The sequence below is a fragment of the Drosophila santomea genome, chromosome X (assembly GCF_016746245.2).
Source record: "Drosophila santomea strain STO CAGO 1482 chromosome X, Prin_Dsan_1.1, whole genome shotgun sequence".
Lineage (NCBI taxonomy): Eukaryota > Metazoa > Arthropoda > Insecta > Diptera > Drosophilidae > Drosophila > Drosophila santomea.
In genome coordinates, this window is record NC_053021.2 from 2,667,515 (window position 1) to 2,690,623 (window position 23,109).

Below are 23,109 nucleotides of genomic sequence, written 5' to 3' on the forward strand. Positions count from 1 at the left end.
TTAGAACGCAGCATGTAAAAATTGTGAATGCAACTTTATTCAAGTATATTCATTTTGTTATTCTCGTTTTTTCGCTTATATTTTTCTGTTTCTGTTTTCCCCTTGTTGGTGTTGTGTGTTTTATTTGTTAATGTTTGTTGTTGTTGTGTGTTGTTATTGTTAGTGTACACGAATATTACAATACACAAAAATGTATCTCAATCTTAAGACTTAAGGCAAAAACAATTGATAAACGTATTTAGACAGGAGAAAAACAATTTGAAATTTCGACTAGAACTTAATGGTTACACTTTATTAATAATAATTAGCATAATATATATAAATATATATCATGTGGGCCCGCGCGGAAGAGTCTACTATCCGTCTAAGGACATTGGCGTGGGAGGGGGCTGAGGACATGGATGAGGATAAGGAAAAGGTCTAGGAAAAGTGGGCGGTTGGGTGTCGGCTTGGGAAGGAAGGAAGAAGGATTGCGTGCTTTAACAAATATTGCGTTATGTGCCTGGCAACGGATCATGTGTGTATGCTCCAAATATATATATATATAAATTTGTATATATACATATATTTATATGGGGGCTGTGACGAGTGTGTGTATATTATATCCTTATGTGAGTGGCGTTGTCCGTTTTGGGTTACATGCCTTTACCAACTACACACACATATGGGGGTTGTTCGTCACTAGGGTGCCTCAGTTGTTGTTGTGGAAAAATACGATTTTTGAATGTTATAGCAAGTTTCGCCCGAGGACTTCCTCGAAAGGCACTTGTTGCCTCGTCCATTCGCGATGCTCAATAATTTTTTTTTCTTTTTTTTTGGTTTTTTTTTTAAGTTTGGGAGGTGTACCTCAGTCGTTGGCGATTTTCCCTCCGTTTGTTTTTATTTACAGTGAGGCACCCTGGCGCTGTAAGCTTCCTTTTTCCTGGGGGAGTGGGGGCATCACTGCCCTTTTTTGGGGGCTCTATATGTGTGCTATGACTATGCTAGTGCATATGTGTGTGTGTTTGTGGGGGGGGGAGTGTGGGTATGTGTGGTTTTTGTATCGTGTGTGTATACATATCGTACGAATATAATGCATGCATTATAAAAATACTTTACTTTATGATTACATTACGTTACTTCATCTTGTTAATTTTAAACTTAAAAAAAAAATTGCCTGTCTTTAATCCTAGAGTGCCTGCTGCCCATTCATCTGCTAATTCTCGAGAATCCTCCTGGTTTCGGATGGGTTTCCTTATCTCATTTCTTTTCTCTTATAGGCTGTATACAATATATATATATATATATATAATTTGTGGATGTGTCTGTGTTCCTCTGCCGATCCTGGGCCAGCTTTTCCTGCTGCTCGGCCTGGCTGCTCTGCCGGAGAGCCAGCTCCAAATGGGCGTATTTGCCTTAGTCCAGGCTAACCGATATACGATCCTCCATTAGTAACCCTTTAGCCTGTCGGCCAGCGGCGGCTTGATGACCTTGGGCGCACTGGCCCGGGCAATTCGCATCCGTTCGGCGGCTTTGGCCAGCCGCTTTTTGCGCTCATCGACGGTTTCCGAGGCGCGGCGCAGTCGCTGCCGCGCTGCATTCTTCATCAGTCTTAGGGTTCTTTGTACTTCCGTTTCGTTCTGGCGGCGCACTCGATTCGCCTCCGCATTCTTGGCCAAACGCACGCGGTACTCGGCCTCCGATTCCTTGGACCGTTTGTCCCGCATCCGGGCGGCGTTTCTCTCTAGCCGCCTTTCCCTGGCCTCAATCGATTCGTTGCTTCTCCGGCGGGCGGCCTTTTGCGCTCGCGAGGATTGACCCTGCTGCGTCACAGACTGCTGGGCGCTGAGATGCGGCACACCGAGATTGGCAAGGCCCGGTACGCCACCAAGTTGACCGGCCTCGACTACAACGCCAGCGGACAAATGATGATGCAGGGGATGCTGCTGCTGGAGGACCTCCTGGTGGGGATTGCCCTGCTGTTGCTGCTGCTGCTGGTGGGGATTGCCCTGCTGTGCAAAGTTGTTCTCCAGGCTCAGCACCGCCGTTCCAGACGCACTGCCACCGCTGTTCGCTGCACTTACTGAGGCACTGACTGCGGTTCCAGCGGATCCTGATCCCGATACCGAACCGGAGCCGGACACGGATACGGAGGTGGCTACGGATGAGGCAACGGCTGCCGCCGCGGCCGCCGAACTCGTATAGTTGTTGTACTCTAGGAGGCCCCGATTGCCCGAGTAGAGGGCATGGTGCATGGGACTCTCATAGCTGAGATACTCCGGCTTGATGAAGAACGGATCGCGGGCGGTGAGCGGCGCCGTCGGCGAGTTGAGGAAGTAGAGGCGACTGTGGTGCTCGGTGGTAATGCTCCCTCCGCCACCCACACCCGCTGACATCGGTGGATTTGGTGCGCTCGCTCGCGACTCGCCTTTGGGATCCGGTTGGTGGTGTTTGTGGTGTTTACTCTTTGGCGGCAGTCAGGTCCTTTTGTGGTTCCACCGTGGTTAGCCCTTTTTTTTCTTTTCCCGCGCGCCGGGAATTAACACAATTAACTGGCCTGGGCAAAAAAAATGTGGCGAGTAAACAACAAAAGCGACATAACTAATCAATATGGAAAAAAGCTGCAGATCTGGTCCAAAATAGCTTTAAAAATAGCTTTCAATTATTTTGCACAAGCTTTCGGCGCAGTGTGCCCGCACATCGATGGCGAAATAATACTACAGCCACATTGTGGCACTCCCCCACTTGAAATAATTATTCTTAAAAACAATTCCTAACTGAAATACAAATGCAAGATCCTATCCTATTTAGTGGTAAAATATAAATGAATCGTTTTTTACTATACATTTTAAAATTTTTTATTTCGAAAACTTTTAGTCAAAAGTTAGCCCATGTTTTCATTTATAAATATTTGTAGACAATGAAATTGGCTTATAAAGGTGATTGGATGCATTAACATTGGATGCACTTTTTGTTAGGAACTGCAACATTTTTGTTTAAAGTTGTGCATGTTTGATTTTAGATGTTTAGATTTTGAATTTCTTAATTCTTATATAACGTTTTTTATACTTTGTTAGCTTAAATATTTTCAAGAAAATGCGAAAATTTTGATTGCTTGCACATACGGGCGTTTTATTACAATGTTCTTTGATTAACATGATACCCCACTTTCATTTTAATTTTGGTATCCAGAATTTCAACCACATACAAGATTATGTTAATTTATATTCAGCGTTTGTAGTATATGTACATATTTCTTCTTTGAGCTTGGTATCCCCCAATAATAATTATAGTTCAGCTCTTAAGCCGCTTCAAACCACGTGACGTCACATCCAACGCGTTGCGGCTGTAAGTAGAAATGCGCGCGTGTACCTTACTTTGTTGCTTTATGCCAGGCCCTTCATCCGAAGTGAAAAATTTTGCAATACGCTACAATGCAATGCAAATTTAAAATACTCCATCATTTCGTTATTACATTTTTAAAAGGTATTGCCATCAATAGCAGATTAAAAAAATGTCATAGTGGCACATATAAATAAATTGTGCTGTAACAGCCGATGAATCGTTACACGGGCGGCGATGTTGGCTCACGCGCGCATCTCTGGTAGTTGAGTGAATGAATGGTGGAATGACAGCACACGCCATGTTGTACCGCATTTTTGTTTTGGTTCTCGACGTGAACGGACGTGTGTGCTCGTGTTATGCGGCGCCAGTTGGCACAGGTAGCGTAGTTTACCTTTGCCGCTCTACAAAAGTCAAATAACAATAATAACAACGACGACGATAATCGCAAAAGCAACGTCAACTGCAACAATAGGCGCATTCTTAATTGTGTTTACCTTTGATTGTCATTCGCCAGCGATTCACACACACACGCACACACTGCCACTGGAAGATAAACATACATTTTATAACTGCGATTTGACTGCGTGCGTGTGTCGTCGGTTCCTTCCCTCCCCAACTCTGAGCCCCCCTTGTACGCTCATCCTTTTTGTTTGTTTGTTTTTGGTTCTCGTTCTCTCGGGTTTTCCTTCAATTGGAATGTGCAGCGAAAGGAAAGGCATGAAGAAAAGCCAGGCGCAAAGCAAAGAAAAGCAAATGAAAAGCAAAGAACAAATCAGATCCGAGCAACGGTATTCAAATTTATATAAGCACTAACATAATTTATCATTCTCGCATACAAATAAACAAAGACAGACAGACAGACATTCAAGGCAACTACTTTAAAAAGCAGTTAATAATAAATACAACAATTTTACACATTCACATTCCATTTTGATTCTGTTGTGTGTGAAAAACTTATAAGAAAAGCAACAAAAACAACGCGAAACCAACGGCAAATAACAAAAGTATCAAATACAACAACAGTAAGCAGCAGCAGCAACAACAACAACAAGCAGCATAGCAAAGCAGCGAAGTCAACGGCAAAGAAGAAGAGGAAGAAGCAAGATAAATACATAGCAATTTCGACTAAATAAAGGTATGTGCGACGACGATTTTACTTGACTTTATTATTACTATACTCGCTACTACCCGCTAGAGCGAGAAAGGCATACATAGTACATACATATATACAATCAGAGGCAAACACACATGCACACACATTTTCATTATTAGTTTAACTCTTCAATTTATTATTGTTATTATTGCTATTGCTGTTGCTATTGCTATTGCCTTTCTGTTCCCGTCCCGCTCGCACGCTCCTTGTGCTCTCCTTTTGCGCCGCTCTGCTCTCTCTTCTCTCATTTTTCTTGGCCCTCTCTTTCGCTAGTTCTTATTAAAATAGTTACGTTAAATCAGTGCGTTAACTTGTATTCGTGTGTATGTCTGCTGGTGTGTCTATATGTCGGTATCTGTATCTCAGTATGTCTAAAGATTACGTTTTTTGTTCGTTTATTTTGTTTTTTGAATATGCCTACGAAATGTTTAAGGCACTGAGCGTGTGTGCGTTTCTCCGTGTTTATTGTTCTTTCGTATTTGATCACCCGCTTGATAAAATAGAGAAAAACAACAAGTCAGGTTAAAATACGACAATGTCGGTATGTTTTGTATCTGTAAGTGCCCTCGCATCTGTATGTATTGGTGCGTTTGCATTGTACATAAATTGAATTAAGTGAAATTAGTTGTTGTTGTTTTGGTTAGTGGAAATTTCTACCCCGCATGTTCGGCGATCACTAAAAAAAAATCGAACTACAAATCAAACAAGCACACGCATGCTCAACGGTTTTTCTATGACATTTCCGATAAGTTATTACTTTGATGTCTGAACAAATTCCGATTGGAATCTTGATCGTTATGCAACATTTGAATGTAGAACTCTTGAAAAGATATCGGGTTCCTAAAATGAATTACGGTAAGATAGCTGCCTAGTGTTTTTCCCATTATTATTTTTTTTTTCTGTACGAATATATGTAAAATAGTCTACGTTCAGTGTTGGCTAATGCGCCATTTAACTAATTGATATTCCAATTGGTTTCAAATTCGAACGTTAATTTGTAGAATAATTATGAATAAAACACAGCTTTAAAGTCAATAGTATGTGTATTGGATCATTTGTCACAAGTTTGTCATTTTCAGCAAATAAAAAATTGCCTTGAATCCAATGTTTAAATAGTTTTTTGTTACAATGCCCCAGATTTCATGCCACATGACACTTGTTAGGGTAAATGTTATTGTTCTCTTGTCTATTTTATTGTTAGATAATACAATAAATTTGCATTTATTTATAGTAAAATCGACATTAAATTATTAAATCCATCAAGCTTGGTAAATTCGAAACAACGATAACAATCTTTCCCATAAGCCGAACTTTGCGTGCTTGACAGATAAATGCGATAACTTGATATTCCGCTATTAAAAGGTAAAAGATTCCTGTTTTGTGCGAATGATCATTGCAACCCCTTTTGTGATCCTTTACTTTGTTCAGGCCCTTCCCTTTTTTTCTATAGCTGCCTAGCTGGCATTTGCAGAAAAAAGAAGACAAAAACCCACTAGACGAGTGGAGCTGCACATATTTGTTAACATTACCATTACCATATCCCATTTCCAATTTCCAAGCTCGCTTCTCTGTGACTCAGAAACAACAAAAACAACAAGCGGAGCTCAAATAAAAACTGCAACAATAATAAGGCAACACACACACCTAGTTACAGCTGGGTTCAACATGATAGTGGTGCTTAAAAATCCATATGTATCTTAATTCATGTTTGTTTAACACTTGAAAAAATACGCCTTTACTTACTAATTAATTGGAAATAAACATGACAATTTGAGATATTTAATGTTCAAAGATAGATATATACTCGAATATAATATTGGAAATATAATTCTTTAAAAATAAAATGTATAAGCTCCCTACTTAATGTTGAAAAAACATTACAGCACCACTATTTTTGTGGACACAGCTGTTTGTGGTGGCCCATGCACAGGTACACTCGAAGAAACCAAAAAGAAAAACAAAGAGTTGCCGATATGCATATGTAACTACTCGAGTATCATTAAATGCAGATCTCTATAGAAGCATAAAAAACGAAGTCGAAGCAGAGAAGTGACTTTTGAGTGCGGTTTTTTTCATATCGTATCGTTTCGTTTCGTTACCAAGACAAGCAGACAAGACACACAGCCAACAATCCATAATAATCTTCCCGTAATTTATAGTCCAAGACAATTTATGTAATTTACAAATACCAAAAACGAAAGAGACGGCAAAAGGCAAAACTAAAAAAAAAGGAAAAATAAGCAAACGAAAGACGATGAGAGCGAATGCAACTGCTGCAGACAACTAACGATAATAACAATAACGAATAAAAAAAATTTAATAAAAAAGAGAGAAAAACACACGGTGGAAAAAAAACATGGCAACACACACGGCAATAGCAATAAACAGCTACAGCAACAACAATAGAGCAGCGTACTAAATAAACAATTCAACAAATTTGATCCGAGGCAAGCACACACACACTCATAAATACACACATCCATAGGTCCACTCACACACACAGATGCACACACACTCGACAATCATAGACAACTCACACGCACATAAAAATGCATATGAAGAAAAAATATGTAGGTATGTTTGAATACAAAATATACGACAAATGTAAGTGCAGTAACAGAAAATCAAGAAAAAACAGAAAACACAAAAAATGCAGCCAAATCGAAAGACAAAAGCAAATGGCAAATACAACGCAAAGGCAGTGCAAAGTCAAATGTCGTTGAAGTTCCAAGTCTTTTTGCTTTGTTTGTTTTTGCCCCTCAAGTTTGGTGAACGCATTAAATAAGTAAGTAGTGTTGGGCCAAAGTCCTGGTACTCGACTATATGTTACCCCTGCGAAATCGGGATGTTTTGAATGGCATTTCCCCGACTCTACCCACACTCTGGTGTTTTGCAACTATTGTTTTTTCGAGTATACAGTGTACTGGCATATCATTTAGATTATACAATAACTATAACGCTGAAAACTGGTTTTACAGATACAAATTGCTGCTTACAGAAAACTACATATGTATGTATCGAATCAGAGTTCGCTAAATTCCACTAACGTGATTATAGGTATATTTTAGTGTTAGTTTTACGAAAATTATAGTATGTGCCATTTTGGCTGAAGACCAACTTGCAGGTTTAAGTGTGCTACTTTTTAAGATAATAACCAATCCAACCCTTGATACCTCTTATATCAGAATCGTCTTTAAAAGTCTGTAGAAAATGTACAACTTGAATCCATAAACTCTCGGATACACACACAAACACACACACATATATGGAGACAGATGCTAGCTTCAATGTGGTAATTGCATTTATTGCACGTGCTCGTGCTATCTCCTTTGCAAACGTCGCACCCGTCTCTGTCACTCGCATTCGCAAACAAGAGTCAAGTAAAGCACAAAATGTAAGGCCATAAAAATATTTTTCAAGCTGTAAACTTTTCTATGCTACACAGTTTCTTTGAGTTCTTTTCTTCTTTCTCTTTCTGTGGTTTTCCGACGACCAAACCGCACCAAACGATCTCCTCCCCATTCAGCCAGAAACCCCTCGCCCACCCGGCTACAGGGTATCAATCAAGCGAGCTCTTGCGGTTGGAGGATTTCCACTGCGATTCCCCTTGGTACGAACAAATGAGGTCAAAATAATAGTAACCCTGTTCTCATTGTCGATCCAATTTGCTGAATTTATATATATTTAAATTCTTGCAAGAAAGTGTCAAAGTAATTCTTCTTAAAATGTTCATTCATTGCTCAACAGGGTTATATCTTAGAATTAATGCCACGAGGAATTTAAACGAAAGGTCAAGGATCACGTATATCATATAGTTTGAAAGGCAGTTGGTTACTTTAGGTACTTTATTGAACTAGATCGTAAAGTTTTAGAGATTTTAGGAATGCATCCTAAAGATAGCTCCCTCAGTACTTTGTGTGATCAAAATTGGTTTCTTCCGGTTATAGAAGACTCTTCGCCCTATTCGTAAGGCTCCTAGTATGTTGAACACATCTGTTTGTGTTTTTTTTGTTTTTTGCAACGCTGTTGGGAAGATGTGAAGAGAGGGCGCTGCATCTTTGATGCTTTTATGGGCAAGTTTGCTGCATATGAAACTTGTCTATTGAGCGCGCCTGGTTCTTTCTTCTGGCTGGTTTCTTCTCTCGCTTTTGGGTTCGTGGTTCTTCGGTTTCTTGGTTTCTTGGTTCCTCGGTTCTCTGTTTGCTATTCGCTCCTCTCATCTGAGGCCTATCTCTGGTCATTGCCAAGTTTTTCATCTAGTTTTTGGCCTGGCTTTTTCCCCTTGCTCCCAGTTTTGATTCCTGTTCTTCTCCTGTCGTCTTCTCAAGCTTTTTCTTTTCTTCTCGGCACTCCCACACGCCCACACGCAATTCCTTTTGTGGAAGCGGTCGGGTGACTTGGTTTACAGCCCCCTCGTAGCGCTAGTTGTTGTTTTTCTTTATTTGTTTTTTTTTTTTGACATAATATCCTCGCTCTCCATCATCGTCATCATCGTTTCCGTAATCTTCATTATCAGCGCGATTCTATTTGATTCCCTGAAGCTTTGCTTTGCTTTGCACGCATACCTTTGGTCTTAGTCTTCAGTCTCTTCAATATCTTTTTTGTTTTCTTTTCAGTTCTGTAGAATTTTAATCGCAATATTTATTTGGGTGTTTCTGCGAAACGAAACCATCAGCATTTATCTAGGTTTTGTTCGGTCGTATGTGTGCATACAATATCGGGGCATAGTTGGGTAAAATTGTTTACATAATCAGATAAACCTGATACCACCGGGTTCGGCTATCGATATCGAGCGACTATCGAAATTAATATCTCGCCAACTGACGGCAAAGAAACAAACAAAATCTACAAACAAACAGGCAAGACATTCCAATCTTCTCTTTTATTTTTTTATTATGGTTGAACTTGCAGATGTTTGTGAGTGCACATTTCCTCACACCGACACGCCGGCCACTGTAATCACTCATGTGTTCGTGTTTGTGTGTGTGCTGGTGTGTCTTCTTCCGGAGCTATTGTTATTGCAAGTACACGTAAAATTATTGTTCACGTCGCACATTATCGTGAGTTTGTAATTACCAACCTCACCTCACCTCGATATCCCATCTCTTTACCACCGACCGTTCATATGCGGTCTCAATGTGCAGCACAGTGGTCGCTTGCTAAGTGAAACAACCTGCTTCACTGACCTGTAACTAAGAAAAGTTTCAAAATAACAACAGCAACAAGTAGAATAATATGTCTAAGATTACCTTATCTTGGATTTCAATAAGAAGTGATTGCAAAACGTCTTCAACCTAATCGAAAAGATCATACATACATATTTATGTACATGCATATACTTTATCGGATCGAAACAGCAAAACCTTCTCTCTGTTACACAAATACAGTATAGTATATTAAATATACCCCATTCTCCTGACAGTGCCGAGTATTAAAATAATAAACACATCTGGAAATCGGGCCTTGCAATCAGTATATCATTATTTATTAATGGTGTGAGTTTCATCAACAAATTCCCACTTGTAAATCGGAGAACGTGTTTAAAGGAACATATTTTTATTATTATTAATTTTTGATTATCATATTGTATTGGAATTGGTGGAGTTAAACAACTCGAATGTGTTTGGGAAGCAAATTGGGAGACATCACTGTAGTTGGCCATGCATGTTCTTATGTCTGTGTAAGATGTAGATACGAATAATGATATTCTTTTTGGGGGCATTGCATAATCAGTATAATCTCTTTAGCTTGCACCCTCCACCCTTCCGCTTTCTTCTCACACATCTGTCTTCCTATCGGTCTGCTGGCCGTATCTTTCTTTTTGCCCCCTAAACTGTTGCATGCAGGAGAGTCTCAACTTAATTATGAACACAGCAATTTGTTATGCAAGGCCATGGAGGGCTTTCTTGCTCATTTTCCATATTTCTTCGGTTTCTTGATCTGTGATCTTCAGATGGAAAAAAGCAAAAAAAAAAAGTATGCCGGTCGGTGAGCTTACAGAAGAGTTGCCCACTTCTTGTTCTTCTTGTGCTTATTATTTGGAATACTTTCTAAGTCAACGACAGCATTTAGAATTTATCCAGTACTACTTGCGCACACACGGTACGAATAGCGATAAAAGAGTTTACTTTGTCATTGCGCGTTCTGTCTTCAATTCTTCTAGATGTGCTTCTTCGTCTTCTCGGCGTTCTTGTGCTCCTATTGTGTTCTATACCATTCCATAGCCGTCCGCAAATATGCTCACAAATATTAAATTCTGTATGGTACGGTACGGTATGGCATGGTATGGTTTGGTATGGTATGGTGTATATGTATGCCTGTATGTATAGTAAAAACCCACCATCTACCGACCACCACCACCCACCTCCCACCGCCCCCTTGTAAGTTGGTCGTTCGTGTGCGGTGTATAAATTTTCTGTGGAACTGTACAATAGCTAAAATAATCATAAAAAAGAAATAACAAAGTTTTAAGTCCCACAGTGTGAGTGGAGGTAAACCAACAAGCGCAGGCAACCAACACACATGTTTCTCCCTGGGATATATGGGATAGTAAGTGTAAGTAGTGTGTATTTGCTTTTCTCGGCTCGACTTCTTGAATAGTTGTAGAGTAAAGTTGTTCAGTTCAGTTCAGCTCAGTTCAGTTCAGTTAAGTTGAGCTGAGTTAAGTTGAGCTGAGTTCGTTTTGGTTTTGGGTTCGGGTTCGTTGCTGTTCGTGTTGGGGTTCGCTTCGGTTTGTTTGGAGCTTCAAGACTTCGGCTCAACGATTTGAAATCTTCTCTCTCTCTCTCTAGTCTCCTAGTCTTGTCTTTGTGCAGAAGCAGAAATCTCGAGTTTCTTGACTTTTCTGCCTGCTTTTCCGCTCGACTCTTACGCACTACCTCCTACCTCCCCCAAAAACCCTCTTCTCATAAGTAATAAGCATTTCGTTTGTTATAAAGTTTTTTTTTTCTTTCTTGCTCCGTATTCCGTACATTTCCTCATATGTGTAAAACCGCGACGTTTCCCACCACCATTGCTCCGCCCATCCCTGGCCAACATCGGACGTCTTTATATGGGTTTCATTTTATTTAATTTTTATTTTAAACTTAAACAATGTCTGGCGCTGACTTGAAATGGCAATTGATAGAGGTGGAAGCGAGAGGGATAGCTCCATATGCGGGCCGACATGGAAACTATTCATATACAGTCGAACTTCCATAATTCCAACCACCATCTGTCTCATAGAAATTCAAGTTTCTTTTAAAGATTATTTATGGAACGCAAACAAGTTTTGTTTCTCGAATTATTTGTAATAAAAAAAGTTGTTCCAGTTTTATAGTCTACGAACGCTTTGACTTTGACATTTTTGTACTTTGAATTCGTTATAAACTTACAGTATTAATTAATTATTTCAATTAACTTTAAACGAAGGCTCTGAAATCGTATGTTCCAAAGAGCCTTGGCAGGACGTTGGAAAGTATGCAATGATATTTGCAAACGTTGTTTCGGGCATTTTCAGGTAGTACTCTGTGATATTCAGATTTGTGATAATGTTACGAATGTTAGTTACGTTTAAGTGAAAATTTATTCATATCCTCAAAAGGATTTTAAAAGTACTGCAACTAATAATTTTATATCCATGATATTTGCGTTGGGGTTACAGAAGATGCACAATGTTCACAATATTCCAATGCATTATGTTTCTTCAGGGAGTGGGAGGCGGCGGGGTTTAGCACTCGTTGTACAAATATGTATTGCAAATTGCTTTGGTCTTTTTACCAGTTCCAGTTTCCAGGTGCTAATCCCCTCTCTTGTTGTTCGCTCTCGCTCTTGCTCTCTGTGCATCATTATGCGAGAGCTTATTCTTGTTCTCTTTCCCCAATGCAGATGGGGGAAAAACGAGAGATCGCGCAGAAGATCAAAACAGAATTTCAATTTGCAAACTCATGTGGCTAGGATTCTTAACCCCCCATTGCCCCCACATAGACTGCGTTTTGTTTTGTTTTGTTTTTGTATTCTCTTCTTTTTCTTTTTTTGGGATATGATTTTTTGCAAAAAGTTCTCGGGAGGCGAAACTGGTTAAGAATTTTTGCATTCCAGTGCTGAACTTGAATTGCATTTGGAATTTGTTCGTAGTTCTCGTGCTGTGTTCCACGCATTTTCCATTTCCGTTCGTTCACCTTGTTCTTTTCAGTAGTTGTGGGGGGTTTTGAGTTGAGTAGATGGGGAGTGGGGAATGGGGAATGGGGGGAGGTAAATGGAATGGAAACGCCGATAGTTCGATGACTTTGCCGCTGGCTTATCGATGACGCTGCTGATTTATTGATCGAGATGAGTTTATCGATGGAGCAAAAATGGCGAACTAAAACTTAATTGCTCAACTAAATTACAGTAATTTGTCTCATTCCATAATGTGCGAAAGAGAGCGAGCATGAATTTATCGTACTTTGTGCGCTTTGTCTTCCGCCCTATCTCGTCTATAAACCCCCCGAACCTCACCTCCCCACCCCTTAATTTCAACTTTGTAGATATAAAGTTTTATTTCATTTCGTTTCGTTACGATTTTTGCTATTATTATTTGTTCGTGTCTCACTGTCACTGTATCTGTGAGATACCCCTGTTGTAACAGTGTGTGTGTTTGTGAGAGTGTGTGCATGAATGTTATTTTTTAGTTTCGACTTGTTTTCTTTTGTGTAATTTTATTTTCGTATGTGCCTGTGTGTGTGTATCAAGTTCATAACTTTTGTACGGCGGCTACGACAGTAAGAATTGTTTTGTTGTTGCTGCTGTTGTTTTTGTTGAAATCCACACAATAAATATATGCTTTTACGTATGTTTGTACGCAGGGGGCAAGGAGTATGTTTGTATCAGTGTGCCATTGTGTTGCCATAACTGTGTGTGTGCCTGTGTGTTTTTTTTTATTTTTCACATTTATTTTCTAGTTTGCTCGCTCAGTGTTTTGTTAACTCTTATTTAGTTTTCTTTGCGTCTTGAACGTCGTTGCCTGTGTATCATACGTCTATGTGTGTATATATAAGCTTTTTGTTTTCGTACACATATTTTTCGTTTATACCCCATTATTAATAAATAGTTTTCTTGTTCTGCTCTGCATTCCCATTTCAGTTTACCAAACGTCGTCGGTACAATCGCAACGTTTCTTTTCCACGTTTCGGATTCTCCGTGCGTTAGCTCTCCATTCCGTGCGTTCCGCGCGCTTCTCTCTCGCGTGGGAGAGTGCCACTTGTTGCCGGTAGTCTTTATTAATCCATCAATCCATCGATACCGGGACTTGGTAACTGATTGATCTGGTCCACCCACTGGCGGAGATTTGCGGTACGACGACGCTTAGTGGAAGCAGAAGGACCCCGAACCATTGGAAGGCATGCAGTTGATGGCCAGCGGTTACTCCTGTTACTCCTGCAGCAGCTCCATCTCCTTCGATTCCAGTTCCCTCCGTTCCACACTCTCGCGATGGAGAGCGAACAGCAGGAGGTTGTGGGCGGAAGTGCGCCACTGTGTCGCATCTGCATCACCACCCACCACCAGCAGAACAACACCACCACAGCCGCAGCCAACCTGCCAATGATACCCATCTTCGGCGAGGATGCGCTCTGGCAGAAGATTACCACGCTGGCCAACGTCAAGGTGAGTGTCAATCGCAGAATAGGGGAAATGAAATGGGGGCTCACAGTAAAAAGGGGAGCAATCCAAACACCAAGAAATCCGAACGGAAGAGCAAGCCAAGCAGGTGACGAAGAAAAAGCGGGTGAACCGAAGGTCAAGAATTGCAGACTTCCCATACAGTGGTCACATGCAAAGTAATACTGTACTGTAGAGCTATAAAGTATTGCAACGTATTATAAAGTAGTTAGGACCAGGTCTAGAAACCTACATAAGCAGGTTTAACTGAAGTAATTCAGTTTGTAGAACATGCCATATAGGTTTCCATTTACATAGACCTCTTATCATCTTCAAATGGTAAACTTTTTGATAAGAAATGTTTTAGGGCCGCTTTTATAATGGCTGATCAAAATAAACTAGCACGTGGAGTGGCCTAATATTCATAAAAATTTTCATTCCACAATGGGAAACATTTTTATATAATTTATCAAGCATTTTTTTTTGTTTCAATGAAAGTTCTAATGTGCTAGCTAGCGACCACTGTAGTTATTGATTTTGATGTTTTGCTGTGAATATCTATCCCATTGATTCTGGAGAGCTTTTCGAGCTGTTTGCCTATAAAATCGATCCTAATTTGTATTCCATACATACCATGCCATCACCGTTTCCAAGAGGGCTTAGAATACATCAAAATTTGAAACACATGCAATGGCAGGAAGCAAATTGTGTTTGGTCTTATTCCATTTTGCCATTTTACCATTTTGCCCAAAGTATTTGCACATGCATAGTTGAGCTGAAAGATGTTTTTAGGGTGCCTGTATTTAGTTTTAACGAGGTGTGTCGACTATTCGAGCCCACTGTTTGTGTGTAATCCAAGATTGTTGTTGTGTTCTTCTTCGTGGAATACTAAAACTAAAAAAAGCAAACACATGAAAGTTATTCACACCAACACCAACAGCAACAGCCACTCGGCGTATTTATTATTCATATTAATTTTCATACACATTCGCCCGTACGTACGTACATATGTACATAATATATCTTATATCTTATATCCGAGCCACATAAGTGTGTGTGTAATTTGGAATCAGTTTTCATTGCTTTGTCTTGTTGCTCCACTCCTCTTTGGCCATTTATTCTGTTTGGTGTTTATTTGTTCGATGGAATGGTTTCGGTTTCGGCTTCGGCTTTGGTTAGTTTATTTTATTCATATTGTGTGTTGTGTATTGTGTATACAATTTTTTCCAACGAGCATTTCATATTTTTTCCGTTTGCCGTTCGATGGAATTTCTTGTGGGTCTTGTCTTCGCATTTGGTATTTCTTCATTTCATTTCGTATCTTTTCGTTTCTCTACTCTGTCTTGTCTTGTCTTGTCTTGGCTTTTGTAAAATAATTTACCGTTTGAATTTGCTGTTTAGAAGTGTTTGCTTTGCTTGTATGTTTGTATGTGCTTGGCTTAATTCCATACATTTTTCCTTTACTTAACTTTACAATCTTGGCTCTCTTGACTCTCTTTCGCCAGCTCCTCCTAATCTCTGTCGCTCTCGTACACGAAGAGATACAAATAGTATAATAGAAAATATGTTCAATAATTCTAAAAAAAATGTCATATTATAAACAATAAATTAAAGTTAAGTTTAAAAAAATAATGGAATAATTATATGCATAAATGGCCGAACCATTGCTGTTCAAAGTTTAATTTTAAAATTGTGGTGTACGCAGAGATATGCGAGTGAGTGTACATATGTATATGGCACTACGTATATTATGTATTCCTATAAAATATATAATATAGCTATAATCTTACACGTGCCAATTATCTAGATTTCATTCAGGTACAAAAAAAAACATTATTCATGTCTAAAGCTATCAACATTGTATTGAGCAGCGATGGGACTCGAATTCGGTCCTTGAAAATGTTATGTAATAATGGAGTCAGTACTTTTCGCTCTGTGTATTCGCTCTTTGCCCATTTTCCACTTTATGTTCGGCTTAGACGTTCGTTGGCCCCTCGATTCTGGGCCGGTAAGGGGAAAGGTAAGGGGTAAAGTGAGGGGCGGCACGTGAATGTGAATGGGGTGGCTCTGTGTGTTTTTCTCGCCTGTATGTGGTATATCTTCGGCCCCTTATTCGCATTTGGTGCTTTTACAATTCATGTGCATATTACAATTTGATTTTCTCCTTATGTGTTTTTCCTCAACCGTTGAAATGCTGAAATTTTCTGGTTTATTTGTGCAATTTTCCCACTTGAGTAGATTATGTTGCCAATTCAAGGAATTTTATGTTGTCATTTGGCATTCGTGAGGTCTGTTTGCAATCTGGCAACGCCTGGGATTACCGTTGTCCTTCAATTCTTATATATTTTACAAGTTTATTCTAGCTACAGATTTTTTATTAAATCAAAAAAAAGTGTTGCGTAAATAATGCTTGACAATTTCACTAATGTGTAGTAGGTAATCATATGTATTATGATCAAATTTGAAAATCGGTCATTTCCGTTTGTATTTATGAGTAATCACTTAATCACAGCGAGCTTTGTAAATCGATAATCTGTATTTTTCCGTCACTCTGGCTGTTTCGATGGCCGTTACATTTGGCAGAGGTAAAACTTGCATTTAAAACCTATTTTTACATTGTTTTTTTTACCCTCTAGATTAGTAAAAACGACACCCTACCGCAACAGGTGTGCGTTGGATGTGCTAAGACGGCCATATCGGCCTGCGTGTTCAAGAAGAAGTGCGAGGAGGCGGACAGTTTTTATCGCCAGCAACTGAGGCTCCAGAAGATCGAGGGCGCGGATCCGCTGGAGGCGAGTGCTGCTGCCGACCAGACCAAGAGCAGCGGCTGCAGCAGTGGCAGCGGGAGCAGCAGTGCCAGCGGAAGCGGCAGCAGTTCCACCAGCAGCAGTTCATCATCCGATGATGAGGACGAGGACAATGACCAGGAGCAGGATAACGACAATGATGTCGCAGCTAGCGAAGCACAAAAACGCCTCCAAAATGGCCATGGACAGGCCATTAATGGTCATCGCGGGGATGAGGCTGATCAGATCCACGATGAGATTGATGACCACCACGAACCAGGACGTGATGCAGGTCCAGAAGACGAACTACTCAGAAACGGCCTGGAGTTGACGGTAAACCGCGAGGATGACAATGATGTGGAGGAGATCAATCCCTTAAATCAGCACCATAACGATGATGGCGAGATAACCGGCCATGGCGGTCATCCCAAGGAGCCCTTCGACTTCAATTCCATTCGTCTGATGCAGGAGTATATGCAACATCAGATGAACAAGTTTCCCAATGGCTCCGCCACCGGTCCGTCCGGTCAGGATATGGATCTCGATCTCGACCAGCAGCACCACGATGGCGACGATGATGAGGATGAGGAAATGTCGCTGCCGCTTATACCCGAAATTGAATTGATCACGCCGGGGGATGAAGCTTCAGCGGATCCGTCGAATCCAAATGATTTAGTCAACGGAGTCGGCGTTGGCGTGGTTCAGGGATTGCAGGAGCCTGGTTTCCAATGCCCTCATTGCTATCAGATCTTTGAGATGAAACAGATCCTCAAAGCGCACATGCAGAGCGTCCATGGAGCACCGGGTCCGGTGTACGAGTGCAGCAATTGCCGCAAGACCTACTTCTACAAGCGTTTTCTGGAGAAACACATACGACGCGGTCGTTGTGTCAAGAAGCGTCGTAACCAAACGTGAGTGTAATCGAATAGATTGGTATATTGAATTATCTATTGTATTTATTGGTTTTTCAGTCGACCGATGCAGTGCTCGGATTGCCATGTCCTCTTCCCTACAGGCCATCATCTGGGTTGGCATAAGCGCACCGGTTGTCCTTCGAAGGCGGCCAAAATGTAAGTGATTTATCGGAAAGAACATTATATGTGAGACAAACTATCTGGTTCTTTCTTTTAACAGGCCACTGCAACAGCTTTTCAAGCAAAACATTGTGCAGTTTAATAATTTCCCCAAGCGAGTTGCCGCCGGAGGAGCACGCAAGCCCACGGCTCCCGATCTGCACATAAACAATCGCAAGTAAGTTATAGATATTGCATTTAACTTAAAGAACCTTACTGATTATTTGATTGATCTTTAAGACTTGGGCTGGCCAACAAGAGAAAGGGACGCACTCGCATCAAGTTGGATGCAAAGAAGATTGCCCTGGCCAAGCAGTTGATATTGCGAGAGGCCACCACAACGGTGATCGCCAACGAACTGAACATCTCGCGCACCTTTGCCTGGCGCTTGCGTAAAAGTCTGGTGAATGGAGTCAGTTTGCATGAACGCGTCGTGGATCCATCGCAGGAGGAGCAGCACCTGCAACAACTGCAACAACAGCAGCAGCACCAACACCATCATCAGCAAATACAGCTGCAGCATCAACAGCAGGAGGATCAGCAGCAGGCAGCAGCTGCTGCGGCGGCACAAGCGGAACGTGAACGAGAACACCATCATTTGAGTCTTCCCTATAGCCACCTCGGCTTGGGCCTTATCAAAGAAGAACGACAGGACAGCGAGGATGAGGAGCATCAGCAGCAACAGCAGCATCACCATCCTTCACATCATCAACTGGGCCTAGTGGATGAGTGCGGAGCAGACGAGATCGGAGCTGAGGAAACGGCGGGATATATGGGTGATGAGGATGCCGTTTGTGGATTGCTCCACAATGGCTACGATCCTGATCCCGATTCCGATCACATTGATCACGATCCCTTCGAGGGCACCGAAAACAATGATCACCAATCGAATGGTGGACGACCCGGATCTGCTTCGCCCGCGCCGCCAATACCGCCGCCAACGCTGGGAAGTTCTGGGATGCCAGTGCAAGTACATGCTGCCGCGCGGCCCGACGTGGAGGTCTATAAACGTCTGCTGGCCGAGTCACAGCACTTTCCCCACATCGTCAACGCCCAGCAGTTGCAGATGCAGCAACAGCAACGCGAGCGGGAAAGGGAGCAGCGAGATCGCGGGCGAGAGCAACTGCAGCAACAGAAGGCCCACAACGGTGGAATGCCGATGTTAACTCGTTATCCGACCTCCGTCATGTAAGACTACATTTTCCATAAACCATAAATCATACATTAAAAATCATAAATTTCGTTTAAGATTATTTAAATGCTTATGAAATCGATTTTATTTAAGCTATCATAAATGTATAAATAGTCTTATCACTCAGTCATAAATATTTTAGCTTTAATAATATGATTAGCGACCGTTCCTATCAAATTTTATAATTTATTTCTGGTTGCTCATTTAGACAGTTTTTTTTTAGCCCAAACTCGAAAACCCGAAAATTCGATTTAATATTCCCAACTTGAAATGGTATACCTCGTTAAGTTTTTAATATCATCTAACAAGTAATTAGCCTTGGTACTCAGCTAAATAAAAGTTGGTCAGTTTATAAAAAATATGTGATAGCAAGAGATAAGATATATATTTACAATTCAAAATAGGCTCAAAATCTAATCGTAATCGTGTTCCATATTCAATAGGCACGCCCTGCCCGTCAACCTGTCCCTTCGTTCCATGCCCCACATGAACAGCAACGAGAGGTGAGTTTCAAGCGAGTGCTTAAGTCAGTAAACACTTCCATTAATTTCTTAATCTTCCTTCGCAGCAATGGCAGCTCCAGCAGCAACACTGCAGCTCCAGTGTCCGTTTTAGGCTCATCTGCAGCCTCGGCGACTGTTACGCCAACCGGCAAGAAGCCCCGCAAACCGAACGTCTTTATCGATGACGAGAAGTATGCCATGGCCAAGTTGCTGGTGGCCCAGAACTCCTCCACTATGGAGATAGCCAGGGCACTCAATGTTTCGCAAATGACGGCCTGGAAAGTGCGCGATGCCATTCTAAAGGGAGTGCCGCTCTCCTATCGCAACAAGCGTTCCGATGGCAGGCATTCGGATGAGTTCAGCGTCAAGGAGCAGCAGCAGCATCAACAGCAGCAACAGCATCAGCAGCAGCATCAACAGGAGCAACAGCAACGCCAGCAGGAGATGCAACGTCAGCAGCAACAGCAAATGGAACAAATGGAACTAATCAAGCAGCAACGCCAGCAACAGGAGCTGCTACTTCAACAGCAGCAACAGCAACAGCAACAACATCAGCAGCAACAGCAACAGCAACTGCGCCACCACACACCAGCGGACACATCACACTATCAGCAACAACAGCAGACGACACCAAAGCTGCTGCATCCTCGCCGCCGTCTAAAGGCCGCGGAACGTGAGCTGCGCGACAAAGAGATCACACGCGAAATACTCGAGCTGATCAAAGAGGACAGCAACATTCAGTACTGGAAGGTGTCGGCCCGCCTGGCCGAGAAGGGCATCAATATATCGCCCTCGTCCGTCTGCCAGAAGCTCAAGTCGATGGGCATCCATAGGCGCTGGAAGCCGGGCGACAAGCCACCCATGCTGGCCATCAGCCAGCTGAAAGCGGCCACAGTGGCGGCTGCCGCAGCGGCAGCTGGCTTGGCCGGCGTCGGCGGTGTCGTTGGTGGCAGTGCTGGACTGGGTGGCAGTAGTTTTGGCCTGGCCGACGACAGCTTCGATCAGCAGCAGTTTGACATGGGCGGGCCGCACTTTCTCAGTGCCTTCACCCGCTAGACGATCGACCAGAAGTCCTCCCCAGACCTAGAATTATATATTAGACTCATTGGAGTGGTTCAAAATCGTACGTCAGCATATAAGCTAGAGGGCAAATTAGGTAAAACATTTTGGTTTGGAAATTTTTGATTTAGGACTTCATTTCACACTTACAAAGAAGATATATAAGCCGGAGTAAAGATGGTTGATAGGATCAAATTCTAGTAGATACTGATTGAAATAAGAAGAGAATTAATTACCATTTCCAAGACAAAACGTCTATATAGTGTCCGCAATTACGACTTTTCAGTTAAATAAGATATTTTATTCGAGCCACCCAAATCGACATACATAGAACAGCACAGCAACAACAACTTGTATTTTTTATATAGTATTTGAAAGGGAGAGCGCGCTTGAGATGTATTTGTATTTTTAATCGATATGAGATAGCATATATGGTATTAGATTTATATATCCAATATATATGCTAAGCATTCCTAGAATGTCACACACAAAAGAAAAAAACACGCCCAAAAACACGTTCATTCCAAGTGAGGAATTGATTTCCTTCCTTTAATTTCAGCAGCTTCCTTTTCCTCGTCCTCCATCCACGCACACACTCACATACACTACACCAACACACACTTAGTTCATAATTTGAGTTATTTAATTAATATTTATTGATCGCATGTCCTTGTGTGTGTGTGCTTTTCAACTGAGAAATGTATTTAAAAATGTTCACCATGTTTAATTAATTTATTTTACTCATGCACACACACACGCATACAAGCAATTATTGAGTACTGAACTATTATTTAGTTAAATTAATGCATCAAACGATTAAATAACAATCAGAACAAAGCGAACGGAAGCAGAACAAACAGCAGCTAGTTGAAAGTTGAGAGAGCTAGCAACATAGCAACATAAGTGCAATTATAAACTAAACCTAAAAATCAACAAGAATGTCTAACATTATCGTGTAACCGAGACAGAAGATAGGAGAGTGGTACATGGGAGAAAGAGAGGGAAAATCAAATGTCATATGTAAAATCTTAACACCACTAAACACTAAACTTTCCGCTAAATCAAAATCAGAAAGTATAGACAAAATATATATACAAATCAAGCCCTTACATTTCGGTCTTAAATTAGTTTAGGTAAATTAAAATCAAATTGTTTTCAGATGAATAACCTGATGTATACATACATTTCCAAAGATTTACCAAAACTTCGTTTAGCCTCAGGCAGGCGAAAACATTTTAAAAATCAAACGCAAAAGGTCTCTTTTTAGTGGTGTTTTTAGTACAATTTTGTAGTTTAATAAATTCGTGTGGGAATCCACTAATATACTAACTTTCCGATTTTCCGCTTTCTTTCTCCCGATCGTTTTCCACATAGACAGAGTTGCTCCGAATCCATCCTCCAACCAAGCCCCAATTTAAGTAATATATTTATGGAAACAAGACAAACAAACGAGCAATGTTTAAAACTTCGTAGCCAATTGTTAGTAAAAAAATGTAAGAGTAACCACAAAAGAACAAAGCGAAAAGAATTGAAAATGAAGACAAGTTATGCCGAGCACTCGGAACTGTATTTATTTACAGCCAATTTTAGGAACATATATATTTTATTATTATTTTTTTTTTGTTGTTGCGGGTGAACTTCGTCTGCGATTTATTTTTGTGTAGCTTTTAAGGTCGGCAGTTAGAGCGAAAGAGATAGCTAGAGATTGAGAGAGAGAGAGAGAGAGGGCGAGCGAGCGAGATAGTATTTTTTTTTAACATTTTTGTACAATTTAAAATTGTAACTGCTTTTTATCAATCAATCAATGAATGATTCCCTCCCTCCACAAGCCCACACACATACAAAACACACACACGCGTACTGTGCAAAGTATTTTCTATATTCACTACATATAAATGTACCCATACCCATATTCAAATATTTACCATTTAAACGCATATGAAACTAAATTTATGAAATAATTTTTTTTGTCGTTTTTTTTTTATCATATTTATTAGCCGCAGCTTATAAAATAGATTTACAATAATGATTACAATTTTTTTGTATGAAAAGCAAAGAATGATGTCTATGAAATATAATTTAATATACACATATAAATATATATATATTTTAAAGCGAATAATAGTAAGGATCCATTGCAAGCAGCATCAACAAATAGAACTGACGTGCCTATGTAGCGATTAAATCTGACTAAACACCCATACACATACACCCAAATATACACAGACACACACAAACACTTAGAGACAAGCCGATGTAATGCATTAAATAATCATTCCAAAATGTCATCTGAAGGAAAAGAAACGAAAAACAAAAAAAAAAAATACAAACATTATATATTTTTAAATGAATAAATAATATTTCAAGAATATGTTGATTTCTTCTCAAATCGATGGGTGGG

At 40.7% G+C, this 23,109-nt stretch overlaps 2 protein-coding genes across 3 annotated transcripts; one reads left to right on the top strand and one right to left on the bottom strand.

The window, feature by feature from the left end:
* Positions 1-15: 15 nt before the first annotated feature.
* On the bottom strand, positions 16-2,636 carry LOC120456515 (AF4/FMR2 family member lilli). The gene has a single exon (XM_039643382.2). The coding sequence runs from the start codon at positions 2,373-2,375 to the stop codon at positions 1,428-1,430; it is 948 nt and encodes a 315-aa protein (XP_039499316.1). The 5' UTR covers positions 2,376-2,636; the 3' UTR covers positions 16-1,427.
* Positions 2,637-3,646: 1,010 nt separating this feature from the next.
* On the top strand, positions 3,647-23,079 carry LOC120457043. Of its 2 annotated transcripts, XM_039644214.2 has the most exons (9): positions 3,647-3,701; positions 4,029-4,459; positions 13,580-14,101; positions 16,732-17,792; positions 17,853-17,951; positions 18,016-18,132; positions 18,195-19,142; positions 19,590-19,649; positions 19,715-23,079. In XM_039644214.2, the coding sequence occupies exons 3-9, from the start codon at positions 13,928-13,930 to the stop codon at positions 20,703-20,705; spliced, it is 3,450 nt and encodes a 1,149-aa protein (XP_039500148.1). In that variant the 5' UTR covers positions 3,647-3,701; positions 4,029-4,459; positions 13,580-13,927; the 3' UTR covers positions 20,706-23,079. The 2 variants fall into 2 exon arrangements, with proteins under 2 accessions (XP_039500148.1, XP_039500149.1); XM_039644215.2 differs by having other exon boundaries at positions 3,654-4,459.
* Positions 23,080-23,109: the final 30 nt, after the last annotated feature.

What these genes read in the sequence shown, in the direction of transcription:
- LOC120456515 (XM_039643382.2), bottom strand. Translation starts at nt 2,375, where the DNA reads ATGTCAGCGGGTGTGGGTGGCGGAGGGAGCATTACCACCGAGCACCAC.
- LOC120457043 (XM_039644214.2), top strand. Translation starts at nt 13,928, where the DNA reads ATGGAGAGCGAACAGCAGGAGGTTGTGGGCGGAAGTGCGCCACTGTGT. An exon ending in CCACGCTGGCCAACGTCAAG is followed by an intron (nt 14,102 to 16,731) that starts GTGAGTGTCAAT and finishes TTTACCCTCTAG; the next exon opens with ATTAGTAAAAACGACACCCT. An exon ending in CACATGAACAGCAACGAGAG is followed by an intron (nt 19,650 to 19,714) that starts GTGAGTTTCAAG and finishes CTTCCTTCGCAG; the next exon opens with CAATGGCAGCTCCAGCAGCA.